General features: G+C 41.6%; 1 protein-coding gene across 1 annotated transcript in view; it reads right to left on the bottom strand.

Annotated features, from left to right (window-relative positions):
* Nucleotides 1-15115, bottom strand: part of PCDHAC2 (protocadherin alpha subfamily C, 2) — a 50315-nt gene that overhangs the window by 34813 nt on the left and 387 nt on the right. Inside the window, exons 2-4 of the mRNA XM_009586147.1 lie at nucleotides 13267-15111; nucleotides 4788-4843; nucleotides 2440-2528 (exon numbers count right to left, since the gene is read on the bottom strand). Coding sequence (XP_009584442.1) covers nucleotides 2440-2528; nucleotides 4788-4843; nucleotides 13267-15111 — 1990 coding nt within the window. The remainder of the gene's footprint in view (nucleotides 1-2439; nucleotides 2529-4787; nucleotides 4844-13266; nucleotides 15112-15115) is intronic.

Genomic DNA, 15115 nt, shown 5'->3' with positions numbered 1-15115 from the left:
TGCATTTGTTGACTCAATTGACTGCAATTGACCATAATGAGTTGAATCTCTTCTGAAAAGCATCAGTTGTATATGTTAACCTGATGAAAAATATTACAGGTCTTGAACCTAAGCCAGAAAAAGAAAGAAGCATTGAAAGAAATATTTGTGGGAAACTGCAGATAGAAGTCTAAAACAGTGGTAGTAAATTGCTGAAAATGTGATGCATGATGATGTACTTAAGCTATGAGAATTAACACAATCATTAATCCTAACTGAGACTTCCCTATGAATCGCCTGTTTGCTATTAAGGACTAGGGATGTCTGTAGCTTTTGCTTACAAGAGAAGAATATTACCTGAAACCCACTAAAAAAGGGGGCTAATTAGTGTTATGTCAGGGTTACTAATCCCTTGGGAGCAGACAAAGACAAAATGAGTCTTCATTGCACAGGAAAAAATATTCATTTACTAGGAACCTGATTCACAAAAATTGGATTTAAAGGCAGCTGTAACTAGTGTGGATATTCCATAACGCAATTTTAATTCGTCACATTTTCCTGTATGGCAGAAAAATTTCCTGTTGCTGAAGATGTTTCTTGAAACCTGGTTGAATACATTACCTAGAAATAAAAACCACAGAGAAACAATGATCTACAAAGCTCAGTCCAAGGGCCAGAGTAAACAGCCTTGGCACTCGGACCGTCACCTCTCCAGCTGCGCAGCTGGGGCCTCCTGCCAGCTTCTCTCACTATGCCTTACAGTTTTCTCCACCCTACATAGCCACCAACATAGCGAGCAGTGTGCATGACAGGGATGCATTCATTGCACAAGTGCCTCATTGCATGGTCATGGAGGAAAAGAGCAATAAGAGCCAAGGATTACTGCTGCTCCTCAAACAAAGAGATGTTCAGGTTCCCAAAGTGAGTCTAAAATGATAAGACCCCAAAAGAATACCAGGGAGGAGTCCAGATAGTGGAACAGGGCTCTGGGGCCCAAATACCAATGGACATCCTCAGAAGACAGGACCATCCTACCTCTGCATTTAGATTCAGGTACTTAGAAATCTGCATGACCAGCAAGCAAACATTTCGATGAATATTTTCATCCATACTGAACTTGGTATAAGGTAATACACTAAGCACTCAGTCAAGGATGATTAGTGCAGCTGAAAAGCCTAAGGGAACCCCTTGTAAAGGTTAGAGTGTACTTGTGGTGACATTTTCAAATGCAAGCTCAACAGTTACGTGCCCTTCATAACATGCACAAGCTGTGTCTTCTTGCAAAGCCTGCAACAGAAGGAAGAGCACACGAAAACAAGGTAATTATAGCCTAGGGGCCCATTATATATTATATTAATTTCCAAATCTGTTTCTGCCGACAACCCTTCTGCAACACCAGTGCAGGTTTTGTTGGGCACCATTAATTCATGGATATGTTGTAACTGTGATTGCGAATCCTGAAGTTGCTCTTCAGCCCTTTATCCAGGTAAAATTCCCCTTTAAGTCAAGGTAAAGTTTTGCACCAAAAAGTATTAAATAAAGCAGCTCTCACATCTTTTCTGCTGGAGACCCCATTTCTCAGCCTTTGACCTGCCTCTGTGATATAAGCGTCACTCCTCATCTGAATTTCTGGAGGACTCACAATGCCCGCAGAGCTGTCATGCAGGGCTCACAACCCCGCACAGGGCATCCACTAAGTTGGCAGCTTAGTTTGGACATGACTGAAACTGCTGATCACACCAGTAACTGGCTGCTCCGCTACCTCTCTATATTATTCCTGCTCCAACATAAAAAGTGAGAATATTTTATTGCCTGCACTGCAAAAGGTGATTTTATTTTCTTAACTCAGTGAGGACCTTTTGCCAATTCTTATTGACTGCTGTGAAGTCATCAGACAGTGACTGAGCAAATGAAGCTACATTCTAAAATGTATTTTTGGTCATTTATTTTGACAACCAAAGAATAGTTTAGTTTCCATCATCATGTACTAGTGAATGAAAATAGCTAGCAAAAAAACCAGGTCTGATTTCACCACAAAAAATGAGAAGAGACATTCAAAGAGACATACTGGTTTTGTAAAAATAACACAGGGAGAACAGATAAGCTCCTACCCCAGTTTTACTGTTCTTTTGAAAGGGAGGGCAAATCAGCTCTAGACCCAAGGATTTTGAATCTGAATACACACATGAGAACTGAAGCTCTTCCATTACACAAACCAATAACCTCTAAAGGCAGGGTGAAAGTTGGGGTCAAGGACTCTTATCTGCAGTGCTCATCTGAGACTGAATAAAGAAAAAGACGTATTTTATGCTTTATTATTCCACTTGATTTAGATTCCAGAGATTAATTTACAAGAACTCAGAGACACAAAACAGGAGAAAAACTAAGACGGAAGCATTAGGAAGTCTACTTCAGTTAACATTAGTTCCTCACATATATTCTGGATTTTCACACCCTTACCTGCAGTAGCACTGGAGACTGTTGGCCACTGCTGATCAGGCCCTCCTGGTCCTCCACGTAGGACTCCTGCCTCTTCCATATGCACAGCACTGAATAAGCATATATCATGGTTAGATTATACAGTTCCCCTCTGCCTTGGGCTTTATAACATTTCTCTTTCTTGCTACTCTTCAAAGGTCATAACTGTTTGTCGGTGTGCTACTACCACTATAGTATTGCATGATGCTAACAAATTCTGCTGGAGCATTGGAGAACTAGTTACTTTGACTTGCAGAAGTTATCTTTGAGTATTTACTAAAACACAGTTGTAGCATAATTTATAAAACAAACATACCTGCAGGACACTTTGCTTTCATTGACTGGAAGTCGCTAACAGGGAAGTTACACACCTTCTTTGCTGTTATGATGTATTAGCATTAAAGCAAATGGTAAAAAGTCGGCAAAGTTAGTTTTGAGCTTCTGTCATTATGCTACTTTAACAGATCCCACTTTCCTGGGTTACTGCATGCTTCTCCTGAGCAATTCAGAAAGAGAAATACATTTTCTCCAATGGATAAACTAATACAGCGAATTTTACAGTGTCACATTGTGAGCACTTGACCCTGAAAGCACCAATTTTGCTATTAGCCAGCACCTCAAATGGAAGGAAAAGAAAAAAATCTGCTACTTTTAATGCAAAACTAGGCACATATTTGTGTGCAATTCCTTAGAGAAACAGGATTCTGTGACTGTGTCCCTGCCCTCTGCTCATCTGCTTTCAGCTCCCTTCCACACTCCCAGTTGAACTTAATGAGCAGTTTCAAACAAATGTGACAGATGTCAAGGGTCCTATGGATATCAAATTTCTACAGGTTTTATTAAAAATTAGCATTTTATGAAAATCATCAGCTGGGCAGGTCACACAGGCTCAGAACCTGAGATTTCAGGTAAGGTCAGGGGCTGCCGATGTGAGGGAACAGAGGAACACATACAATTTCCCAGAAAGGCTTCATTAGCTCCCCTGCTTGTGGGATGAATTGCTTTAAATGAGCTCTGACTTTTCATTAATTGTTCAAGTAACTTCAGGCCAGATCTTGAACTCTGTATAGAAATGAATGTGGATCCACAGGATCACATTGGGAATACACAAGAGCACGCCTGACTCTGAGGACCAGTAGATAAGATGCTTAGGTAGGCAGGAGAATTCCTGCTCCAGGATCCTGCTCCCCAGATTGTTTATTCATTTTGCAGTAAGCAGTCAGGGATTAAAAAAACAAAAATAACAGCAGGAACACAAAAGAAGGAAACCAGTTTGCCCAACAGGCCACAGAATCAAGTTTGCTCTTTCCTCCTTTGCTTCTGGTCCCTGAGGTTTAGGTTCCTTTTTACACAGCAGCCCAAAGTCAGCTGGAGAGGTACACTGTGCCCTCCCCCACAGGAAGCACAGTCTCAGGGATGGACAGTCTGAATCTGAGTTTTGGACTTCAACCTTAGGAATACTCTTCAGATAATGGATAAAAGGTGATGACTACAGTCCCATTGCACCAACAATTTTGGGAAAGCATACCATCCCGCACTTTGTAGTGCCACTAGGAACTACTGCAGCCTTATAATTACATCTAAACCTGTAAGGTAGTCTTATTAATCATGTCAGATTACACCTGAATATATAATCAGCTTTCTAATCTGCTCAGGAAGGGATAGCAAAGATATTATTTTATTTAGGCTCTACAAAACCAACTTTATTATAATTCTTTTTTTCCGGGTGTACTGAGTAGCAAATTATAGCAAAGACTGCTTGCGATGTTAGGCAGAGGACTTTCAAAGATGTCTAAAGAGATTTGGACACAGCCTCACTTTTCCTTCTTTGAAAATCCATCTCATATCTTCAAAATGTCCTTTAAACTGTGTCAATCATCTTGATTGCACCACGTGGTTAATAAACCGACTGCAGGAGCAGCATACTTTTATGGTAACAAGAGACAACAAGATGGAAAACGCATCGATGCTGCAGACAGTCTATTGAAACATAACAGCATAGATGATTACAGGGAGCTTTAAAGCAAACAAAAACTGTATAATCACAGTTAAATAATTCAATAATTGGAGCAATTATGCCTTGACAGTCAATGTATAAAAAGGCAGGAGGTAAACATAAAAAAAGCACAGATCTATGGTAGTATAATAATAGCGTAAGATGCAGTCAGACTGAATCTGTAACACTTGGAGATTGGAAGTGACAGCAGCAGAACTCGGGGGCTTTTCCATCTCAGAGTACAGATATCATCAGTCTCGGGCATCAGAGGAGCCAGACAGCTTTGCCCTTTTCACAGAGGACAAAGACAGAATTCCCCTTCTTATGGGGAAACATTTTTTCTGCCCTTAGGGATGCAGAGTAGCGCCAGTCAGGATTGGGGTGTTTTGGCTGTAGAAACAAAAGCCCAGGATAACGTTGTTAATGTATGTTAAATGTGCTGAAAATCATATGCATCTGGCTAATTTTGTCAGAAGAGTCTATATGGAGCTACTCAATTTTTGTGAACATTCAGAACCGCCAAATCCTTCTACAAATCTAAAGAAACTTTCAAATAGACACACGGAGATTGTCTCTGTTACAAACAAACTTGTTTGCATGCCAAGGCCTTTGGCTAGAGATGATCTCTGTGGAACGACATTTAATGCTGGAAACTGGTGGACAATTATTTCGTACATTCATCAACGTTCTGGGCATAGGCAAAAACCCCATCATAAATCCATAATACACACTGTTTGTTTACCTGATAAGCTGAGGAAACTTGAGCTCCTGCACTGAATGGCATCTGCCTGGCGATGTATAAAATACAGCCCCCTGTGAAGGGGACATGCGGGGTGGTCTGTCTGCTGTGAGGTTTCTGCTGACATTTAGTGTACTGCGGAGGACTGCACTAGATGGTATCAGATTTGCAGACTGCAGCAAGTTTTTTATCAAAGGCAGACGTGTTCTTTCATAATATCAAGAACTACTATATTCTCCATATTCATGAGAGGGTATAAGAGATAGAAGGGGAAAACAGCCAGCAGTACCCTTTGACCAACAAACCTCAGCATATGCTGATCTGCTGCAGAATGCCTTGCTAAATAAGGAGATAATTAAGAATCCTCTGTTGATCAAAAATTGCTCCAGAAAATCTCTTTTGCATTGTCAGGGGACCATCACAATAATTTTCATCACAGCCAATGAATGCAAGCTCAGGTCCTTTAAAATTAAGACCTAAGCACGTAACAAGGTTATTTCTCTGGATTCTCAAGACGTTATTCTGTAGGTGATATCACAGCCAGTGCTTAACTTCAAGCACTTGAATTCAAAGAGAAAACTTATGTCCAAAAACATAATGGACTACATTCATTCCTGGTGTGTCCTGTACAGTGCCAAACACACAAATAATATATGACAGTAATGGTTTAATTCTCTTCAAGCTATTGGAGACAGATCAGAAATGAATTTTGTCCCATTACTTGAAAGAGAAAAAGAAAGTGTTGGATGCTCTGAATTATTTAAAGCCAACTCTGTCTTTCCTCTTGAGGTTTGGGGTATGCTTTTCCCTGGATCAATAGGTTTTATTCAAATAAAAATGGAGCAATTACAACTTACACTATAGCTCTATCACCATATTTCCTGGGTCCAGCATCACTCAAGAGTGAGATGCTCTTGGATGATGCGCATCCTAGTGTTCTTTATGGTCTGAGTTACACAAAAGGGAGGAGGCTGCTATTTGCAACCACACATTAAACATCTGTGCCAGCAATTTCCTTCCCGTTTAGTCCCCAATTCTCTGACATGCTCAGGTTCTGCTGAGTTTAGCAGAAAATGGCTTGACAAGGAGGCCATTACGCATGGTTCCAGTATTTTCTGATTCATTCCATTTTGGCCACAGTCCCAGGGATGTCAAAGCAAAGTCAACCATGTAGTAACAGTCAATGAAAGAGGATAGAAAATAACACACCCTGATCAGACCCTCTCCTGACTTTGCCTTTCTTGATGTATGAAGAGTGCTGACACCAGAAGATTTGGCTTTTCCTCTGCTGGGGATTTTCTTACAGCAGAGGAACTGCTGGGCTGGGGGTGAGGGGAAAGCCCCTTTGCTCTTTTTTGCAATGGGAGAGGTGCAGGTTACTAATTTGTGCAGGATTATAGGCAGGATGAGGAGGAGGAATCATACCACAGTCCCAGGCAAAACACAGACGAAGTGAGATTACATCAAAGAACTGGAAAAATCTGACATGAATTGGGTAGGAGTGAGAAAAAAAGAAAATGGCCACTCATTCACAGTATATAGATTTTTGTTTTTCAGCAGAGAGCTTTCCAGCTCTTGGCTGGAAGACAAAAACCTATGTTTTGTTGCAGTGGGAACTTTCAGAAACCAGATCATAAATGGGTGATGATGGCAGGAGAAACTCATCAGTTGGAAATTCATCATTCATTCACTCCACATGGATGGACCAACATTCACCATGTCAATATAACAGAAACAGCAGCAATTAGGTAATCATGGTATTTTCAAAGGTTACTATCCAGAGGCCGTGGCATCTTGTGGCTACTCCCAAACAGTTCTCTATTTGCTATTACTCTTTAGGCAGAGCTTTAGTGCTGCTCCCACAGGAGCAGAAGAAGGAAGGAAGGAGGGGACAGGATTGGAAAAATATACTCTGGAGATGGAAAGATCTATTGCCACAGTTGACTTTTACACACTTTCAGGGGCTGGGTTTTTTTTGTTTTTAACTGTGAAAAAATCAATGTCTGGGACTTCTCTACTTTTTGAAGTCTTCACAGGAAGAACAGGAGGAGAAGGCAGTTGGGCAGCAGTCTGCCTTTGTCTAAACCTATTCTCATCCAGTAGTTTTACCGTGTGTGCACTGCTTGACTGGGAACTTTCAGACCTTGGCAAGAGACCCAAGTTTGTCCCACACTTGTGTTATCACAGGCCAATGTCCTGCAGCTGGCAAAATTGGTGAAATTCCAATTTTGTCAGTGTAACTGGCTTCTCCTTTTGTTCTGCTACAGACTGTAATTCTTTAAGATCCTCTGGTCATAAAAGAAAAGTTGTTCCAATATACCTTTAAATGAGATAGGGCAATTAGGAGCAAGACAAGCAAAAAAGCATGACCAATAATAGAAGTGACAGCATAGTAGAAGAAGCAAACCTGTTCAGTAATATCTTTCCCCAGTTCAGATGCAGCAGTGTTGCTTCTTATACATCCATCAGGTATTCACAGTCTGCATGACTTATATCTCTAGCTTATATCTCTATTCCTCTTATATCTCTAGCTTATATCTCTAGCTATGAACAGGCCACCTTTACGAGACCACCCACTGAAACCTGCCCCATTGACATGTGCTGTCACACAGCACACAGTCCCTGTATCATGACACGATATGGCCCATCTCAAAGTAGAGCAGTGTCTTTAGCACAGTCCCACGGGACAGGAGTCTGCACAGGAGCTGTCAATGGGCGCCTCTTCAAAGGCCTGCCACAGAGTTTGCTGTGAGAAGTGTAGCTGTGTCATAAATCAACACCACCAGGACAAAGTACAGCTGGCCAGGAAGCATGAGTACAGAGAGGAAGCACAAAGAGGAATACAGACTCTGAAGTGGTCCAGATGCTTCCCAGTTGTATATCCCCATACTCTCGCTATGTCACACGATGCTGATGAAGATGATATTGTTCCTTTTACCTCCCCAGCACCCTGTTTATCGCATGCCATCGCATGCGATGTTTATCGCATCCCATTCTACTAACCTTAAGGTAATCTTAGCTTGCCACTTCCCTCAGATTTTTGGAGCCCATGTATCAGGTCCAATGGTCCTGTCCTTATCACTCATCAGTGGAGGTGAGGGATTCACACGATCCAGCACAGAAGTAATCAACCATTCCCTGTTTCTCCCATCACCTGCTTTTTCTGATTTAGTAGCGGCACACGTCATCATAGTTGTGAGATGAGTCACAATCTGTCCAGGTGCCTATAGAAGCAGTTGTCACTGCACCAGGTGAACACCTCGCGCCAACGGTTTGTTCCTGCTGGTTCTTCCAGGCACCAGGGTTACATTCTGCCAGCCACATAACCGCAAGCATTAATGTCACTAGTCACAGACAACCAACCCTACTGAAAGTCTGATAAACAAAGTGAATGTATAATAGAAAATGCAGCCACCTTAGTAGTGAAAATGCTCATGCAAAATTTCACTCAGTTGTTTTCAAATTGCACAGCATGGGTTAATTTAAGAATTTAAGAATTGGTTCCTGAAGAAAAAATTTAATTGAAAATACATTGTTACAAACATTTTGCTCAGTTCTATTTTTCAGCTAATACTTTAATACAGTAAGGATTTGTCCCTGGGATAGAAGGGATTTCCAAAATTTGTTAACATCCTGATCCCGTATTCATGAAAATCAAGGCAAAGCCTCCCATTTACTTCAGTGGGTGTTAGAACAGGGCCTGCTTGAGGTGGAAAAGTGTGACTCAAACATTTACAAACAGTTACCAGATGAAGAGACTGCTAAAAGCATCCCACTCCATTCCTATTTCCACACAAACACATGACAGAATGACATATTTAATAAATATAACCTCTTTGAAGTGATAATAAAAGGCCTTTTAGAACCCCTGACTGCATACAGTTCTGCTTATTTTCCAGTGAGACGGTGCTGACAGATGTGGGGAAGCAGAGGCTTCTATTCCTGATTTCTTTCTGTAAATGTTTAGAATTAATTTGATGTGGAAAACAAACTATTTATAGACTGAACATGTGTTTATCATACAAGAAATCAGAATGGAAACTGAAAAAGGGTGTATTCAGGAGCTTCAAGATTTTCTTCCTGGCAGTGTTCATTTGCATTCCTAACTCTGAGAAAACTAAGGTGAAGGGAACAAGCAAGTGCATCTGTAAAGTGTATTTAATGAGTTCAAGAGAAGGAAAACTCCTCTGCTTAATATTGGATGCAAATTTCTGCTGGCACAGCAGTAAGCATCAAACCAAGAGTCTGACTGCCCTAAAGCACAGAGCACTGTCCCTGCTTAGCAGAACAGGTTCAGATACTGCCACTAAATAAAAGAACAAACTTTTATGGTTAACCTTTACAATGTCAGTGGGGCTGGAGAATTTCTTAAAGGCTTAAGTTCTTGAACTGAGATTGTAAGACATTCCACCATTAATACCTTTAAAGCCTCTGTGAGAAATCTCTTGGAGAGACTGCTCCAGACAATGCTGTGGGTTTACTAGATTTAGACACTTCAAAACGTGCTTGCATTTTAAAGCAGTATCAAGTTGTGTGCAACTCAAGTGTTGTTTGTTTTTTTCCGTGTGTTTAGCAAGCTGGTTTTGAAGTGCAAAATACAGAGGAAGAGCCAGAAGCACAGCAAACAGCCGTAAAACTCCATTGAACCCCTGGGTCTTACCATCACTAATGTGCAGCTTTTTTTCTTTCTGAAAAGTGTACATAGAGCACCATGCAAATTTATTTATGAACACAAAAAAGGGTACAAGGAAATGTATAATCAGAAGAGCTGATATCTAGTTCTATCAAGTATCCAGACTGCCCACTCATCATTAGGAATGTGCCAGGCAAAAAACTCCAGTTAAAGCATATGTTGGTTTGATTGTTATTCCCTGTATTGAAGGGAAAAGATTGTCATAAGACGCAAGACATAATGAATGAGCTTAACTGCACAGAATGTTAAGAACAAGACGGGAGAGATGAAAAGACAAACCAAGGACCAGGCACTACTCGGACATCACTTACATCTTCACAGGCGTATGAGGAAAGGGACTCCAGACTAAAGCACTGAAACCTTTCCTGAAAATGATGGATCATCACTGCAGCAGTGCCCAGTAAAAAAATCACATCTTCACGCACCCCCTTCACATCTGCGTGCATTTCCCTTTCGAAAGGCAGGACTCCAGGCTGCGCATAACCTCACACAGTGCCAGCAATGAAGCCACAGTATTTTGCTGTCTCTATATTTTGCCTACGCTGCCTGCCTGGTCACCCTGCAGTAGTTATTTAGCTGATGAGAGAGCGGTGCCCATTAACCCCGCATTCTGAACCTTATCACCTGACTCCTGCCAGCAATAACTGTTTCTAAGGTTTTTAGTACAGCTGTGTTAGTACATTTATTCTTTTACAAAACACACTTGGTTTGAGATGTTCTTATAAACCTATCAAGGACCATACAGGCAAGCAGGGTGAATGCAAAAGCACAGGCTGTCCTGCAGAAACAAGCTCCCATTCCACCACCACAACACTAGCAGTACAAGTCAGAATAGTCACACAGGAATCGGTGCTTTAACAGATACAAAGAATTCCCTACCTAACCTTAATACACTGGGTTTTCCCCTCCACTGCATCCTTCTAATGACCCAATGAAGTCAGCCACAACTTAGTGTAAAGTAATTATTAGCATCCTTGACCTTAGTAGTAAATATGAAAAGGACTAAGACCTTATTGCATTGAGTGTTACTGAGATTAATCCAAATAACTTTGACATATTTTTCCTCTCACCATATAAACATTTGCAAAATATTAGCCTCTGTGAAACCCTACGTATGATACGCATGTATAGAAAGCCCATTCACCTGGTCCCATCCTCATCATTGAACAATTAATAGAAGATCAATTTCCAAAAACTGTAAAAAAAAAAAAAAGACCCGTTCACATAATCTGAAAGTAACATACACATCAGAGATAAACTTTCTAAATCAATGCAAGGACAACAATACCTGTTGCTATGCTTCACAGGCGAAGGCATGGGCTTTTAAAGACTGATTAAAAGTTCACTTTAACTAAAAAGAGAAACACAGTTCTCTGAAGATCTAGTAATACAAAGATCATCATCCTTAAAAAGTAGAATTCGATGTTGCTAAGCAATGGATGGCATCTTCAGTGCATATGCTGAGCTTGAAACAAGGGAAAGACAGGATTTTATAGTATGTAATTAGCTAGGAACCAGTAATTAGTGAATGCCATTACATTCACCCATTTTCGCATGTACACTTGGCATTGATACATCTTCATAGTATGTACTACCACAGGACAGTTTAAGAAGCAGAGGCCTAAGAAAAGAATTTGTGATTAGTAGAATTTGTCAGAATTTCACCTCTGTTTATATCATACAGAACTATTTGAATAATTGATTCCTCTTTTCATTCATAACTCCACACAGGCTGGCATTCATTAGTTTATTCTATACATCTCTCTACTTTGGTACTCCAAGTTTCGGCTGGCTTTGCTGCCACTGCCTGATCTGCACTGGTGTTCAAAACTTGCTAATTCATTGCATTCGATGGGATGATCCCTAAAATGTGGTTGGAATCTCTCTGTTAAACTAATTTCCTACTGGTCTTGCATCCAAAGTGAAGCCATTTTCAATTATTGCTCCTCCTTTTTTCCCCAGAAAATCAGATTTACGGTGTGTATTTCAGTCTTTGATTCGTCAGCATACATGCTTATAGAGTATGTCTCATATTCCCTCCTATATCAAACAGATTCCAGGCATTTTATTATACTCAAAGATTTTAAGGTACAAAAATTGTGTAGAAAAAGAAAAAATCCCTCCCCTATACCCTGCCACTGTGATTTATAGAAAAATGCTGCATTAATTTAAAATGGATTAGTTTTGAATGGATGATCATTACTGTCTAAAAGCATTTTTATGGAAGACTTGCTAGTCCTTAAGATTTGTGCATCTTTGTGTAACTAAAAAACAGTTGCAAAAGATGCTAACATCTTCATATGTTGAAGAAGTATAAATAAATAAAGAAATAAGTTATATTTCTGTAGCAAGAATACACTAGTCAGGCTCCTTCTATCCCACCACAGTTACTCCCCTTGCTTTCCCACTTCTGCACACATTAATGCACGAACTGATCTTATGTCTGCCACCATTGTAAGGTACGAACAACACACAGTAATTGCAAAATTCTCCTTTTGTGAACCAGAATTTTGTGAGTGCTTCTTGGCTTAGTTCCAAGATGTGTAGAAAGGAAACTGTACAGAGCATGCAAACCACACATTAACTGCAGACTGCCTGTATGCTAGCACAAAGCAACCATTAATTCTTCACTGTAGGAAAATATTGAAAAGGTTAATACACTGCTGGTCAAACCATAGGTATTAAACAATTTTCAGTAGCACCCCAGCAGGTTAGAAGTTGTCACACTGTAACATAACGATGGTAACTTGCTGTAATTCTCTACAAAGATGTCACTGGATTGTCACTGTCCAGAAAGCATGACATGCAGCATTGGGTAGAAGAAACATTATCAAAGGAGGGATTGCAGTTTTCAGACAACTAAAACATGCCCACATTAGTAAGCAAAGCATATTATTGCAATGATCTAAATTCAACAGCTTTGCCTAGGTATGAAATCAATGAAGTAGCAAACATCTATAACTGCCATAAAGTAATCTATTGATTTCCAGGCTAATAACTTTTTTTTATTATTTTTTTCCTGCAATATTAGTTTTAGCATTAAAAATTTAAGACCACGTCTGTCATTCCCTAGCACCCTGTGGCAGCAGGCAATTTTAGATCTGTAAGAGAAAAACGAAGGAGGCAATACTCTATACAGCGTACGCTGCAAAAATGAAGTGAATCTCAAACAGATGCATATACTGAACTTACCAAATGGACCCTGAAAGTCCCAGTATTTACCTAGAAACAAAATGCATTGCACAGATTAGAATTCTTTAGAACCGTGTTTCATAGCTGTGTGTCTGTGAGCCCAAAAGGGAATGTTTTCCAGTTTGAACCTCTGCTTAAGTATAGATTTGCTCAGAGCACTGTGCTGACCATTTATCAACGTAGCCTCACCTCATTAGGAGTAATGGAGTCATTTTTAAGTATGATCAGGTTTTGTGCACTCTGCCCACTCTGTCCCGTCAGATGCCTCTCAGTCATCACTGCAGAGGGACCAGTAGTTCCTGTTGGGCCACAGGTATTGTAAAACATAAAAGTGTCACTTCCTGATCCTGCAGTTAGGCATGCCTTATAGCAGTAGGTCTTAGTGAGAGACCCGTTGCCCCTCACTTCAATGAAATGGGGTTGTACTTTTAAACCGTGGGGCAACCTAGCGTCAATGTTGTTGTTGGCCTGCTTGTACAATTCAGCAGGGCACTGTTCTCTGACCCCACAGAACCCTGCACAGCAGGAGTCCCCATACAGACTGTATCTGTAGCACTTGATAACAGTAAGCCCAATGATTGTGAAAAGGAAAACGAAGGAGATGGCGCTCAAAGCGATAATGAGATAAAGAGTGATCTCTGAGTAATTGCTTGGACTTTTAATGTGCCTTCTTCTATCAGGGATGATTTTGGAAACTCTGTCCACCACGGCAACAGTGATGGCTACTGATGAAGACATCGGTGGCTCTCCATTGTCTCTCACCTCCACCGTCAGGTTGAAAGTAGGTGCGCTGTCCTCCCCCAGTTTGCGAGTAGTCCTAATCTCCCCAGTATGGAGCTCCACCCTGAACAAACCTGGATCTGAGGGTTGCACCAGGTGGAAGAACAACCAGGCATTTTGTCCTGAGTCCCCATCAATGGCTATAATTTTGGTTACCAAATACCCAGCGTATGCCGAGCGTGGGATCATCTCCAGGGCTGCTGAAGTGTTGGTTGAGGTAGGATACAGAATCTGTGGAGCATGGTCATTCTCGTCCACCACATAGATGTGGACAGTGACAGTGCTGCTCAGTGGTGGGATCCCGGCATCCTGAGCCTGGACAACCACCTGGAACTCTCTTAGTGTCTCATAGTCAAAGGACCTGACGGCATACATGTTGCCGCTGTCGGATTTAATGGAGACATAGGAGGCAACAGGTAGCCCTTCAATCTCCCCATCTAGTAGAGAATAGGATACATAGGCATTTTCGGCGACATCTGGGTCAGTGGCTTTGATAGTGCACAGCAAGACTCCAAGAGGGTTGTTCTCAGGGATGTAAACTGAGTACACAGGTTCCTCGAAGTGTGGAGGATTGTCATTGATGTCGGAGATCTCCACGTAGATCACCTTCTGGGATGAGAGAGGGGGGCTGCCAGAGTCAGTAGCTGTAACTGTGATGTTGTAGGCTGCTGCTTTCTCATGGTCCAGTTTGCCCTGGGTGATCAAGGTGTAGGAGTTCTTGAAAGAGTTGAGTGTGAAGGGGAGGCCGGGGGGAATACGCAGACTCACCTGCTTGTTCAGCCCTGAGTCCTGGTCAGTGACACTCATCAGGGCCACCACAGTTCCTGCCTTTGCGTCCTCTGGCACTGGGCTGTACAAGGAGGTCAGGACCACCTCAGGAACGTTATCATTGGCATCCACAATGTTGACCAGCACCTTGCAGTGCCCAGCCATGGAGACAGGGCCCTGATCAGTGGCCTGCACATAGATCTCATAGGAGGATGCCTCTTCATAGTCCAAGGTACCATTAACCCGCACCTCCCCCGAATGTGGGTCCACACTAAAGAGCTGCCTCACCTTCTGTGGGGTGTAGCTGCCAAAGGAGTAGATCACATCCCCATTGGAGCCCTCATCGGGGTCTGAGGCATTGAGTTTGACCACTAGCGTGCCAGGTGGCGCATTCTCCAGAAGGCTCACGGTGTAGGTGGAGCGGTCAAAGGCAGGTGGGTTGTCATTGGTATCCACAACTCGCACAGAGATCTGGGCTGTACCAGGCTTG

Source organism: Fulmarus glacialis, unplaced genomic scaffold (assembly GCF_000690835.1).
Source record: "Fulmarus glacialis isolate BGI_N327 unplaced genomic scaffold, ASM69083v1 scaffold2591, whole genome shotgun sequence".
NCBI classification, from domain to species: Eukaryota; Metazoa; Chordata; class Aves; order Procellariiformes; family Procellariidae; genus Fulmarus; species Fulmarus glacialis.
This window is presented reverse-complemented; position numbering and strand designations above follow the sequence as displayed.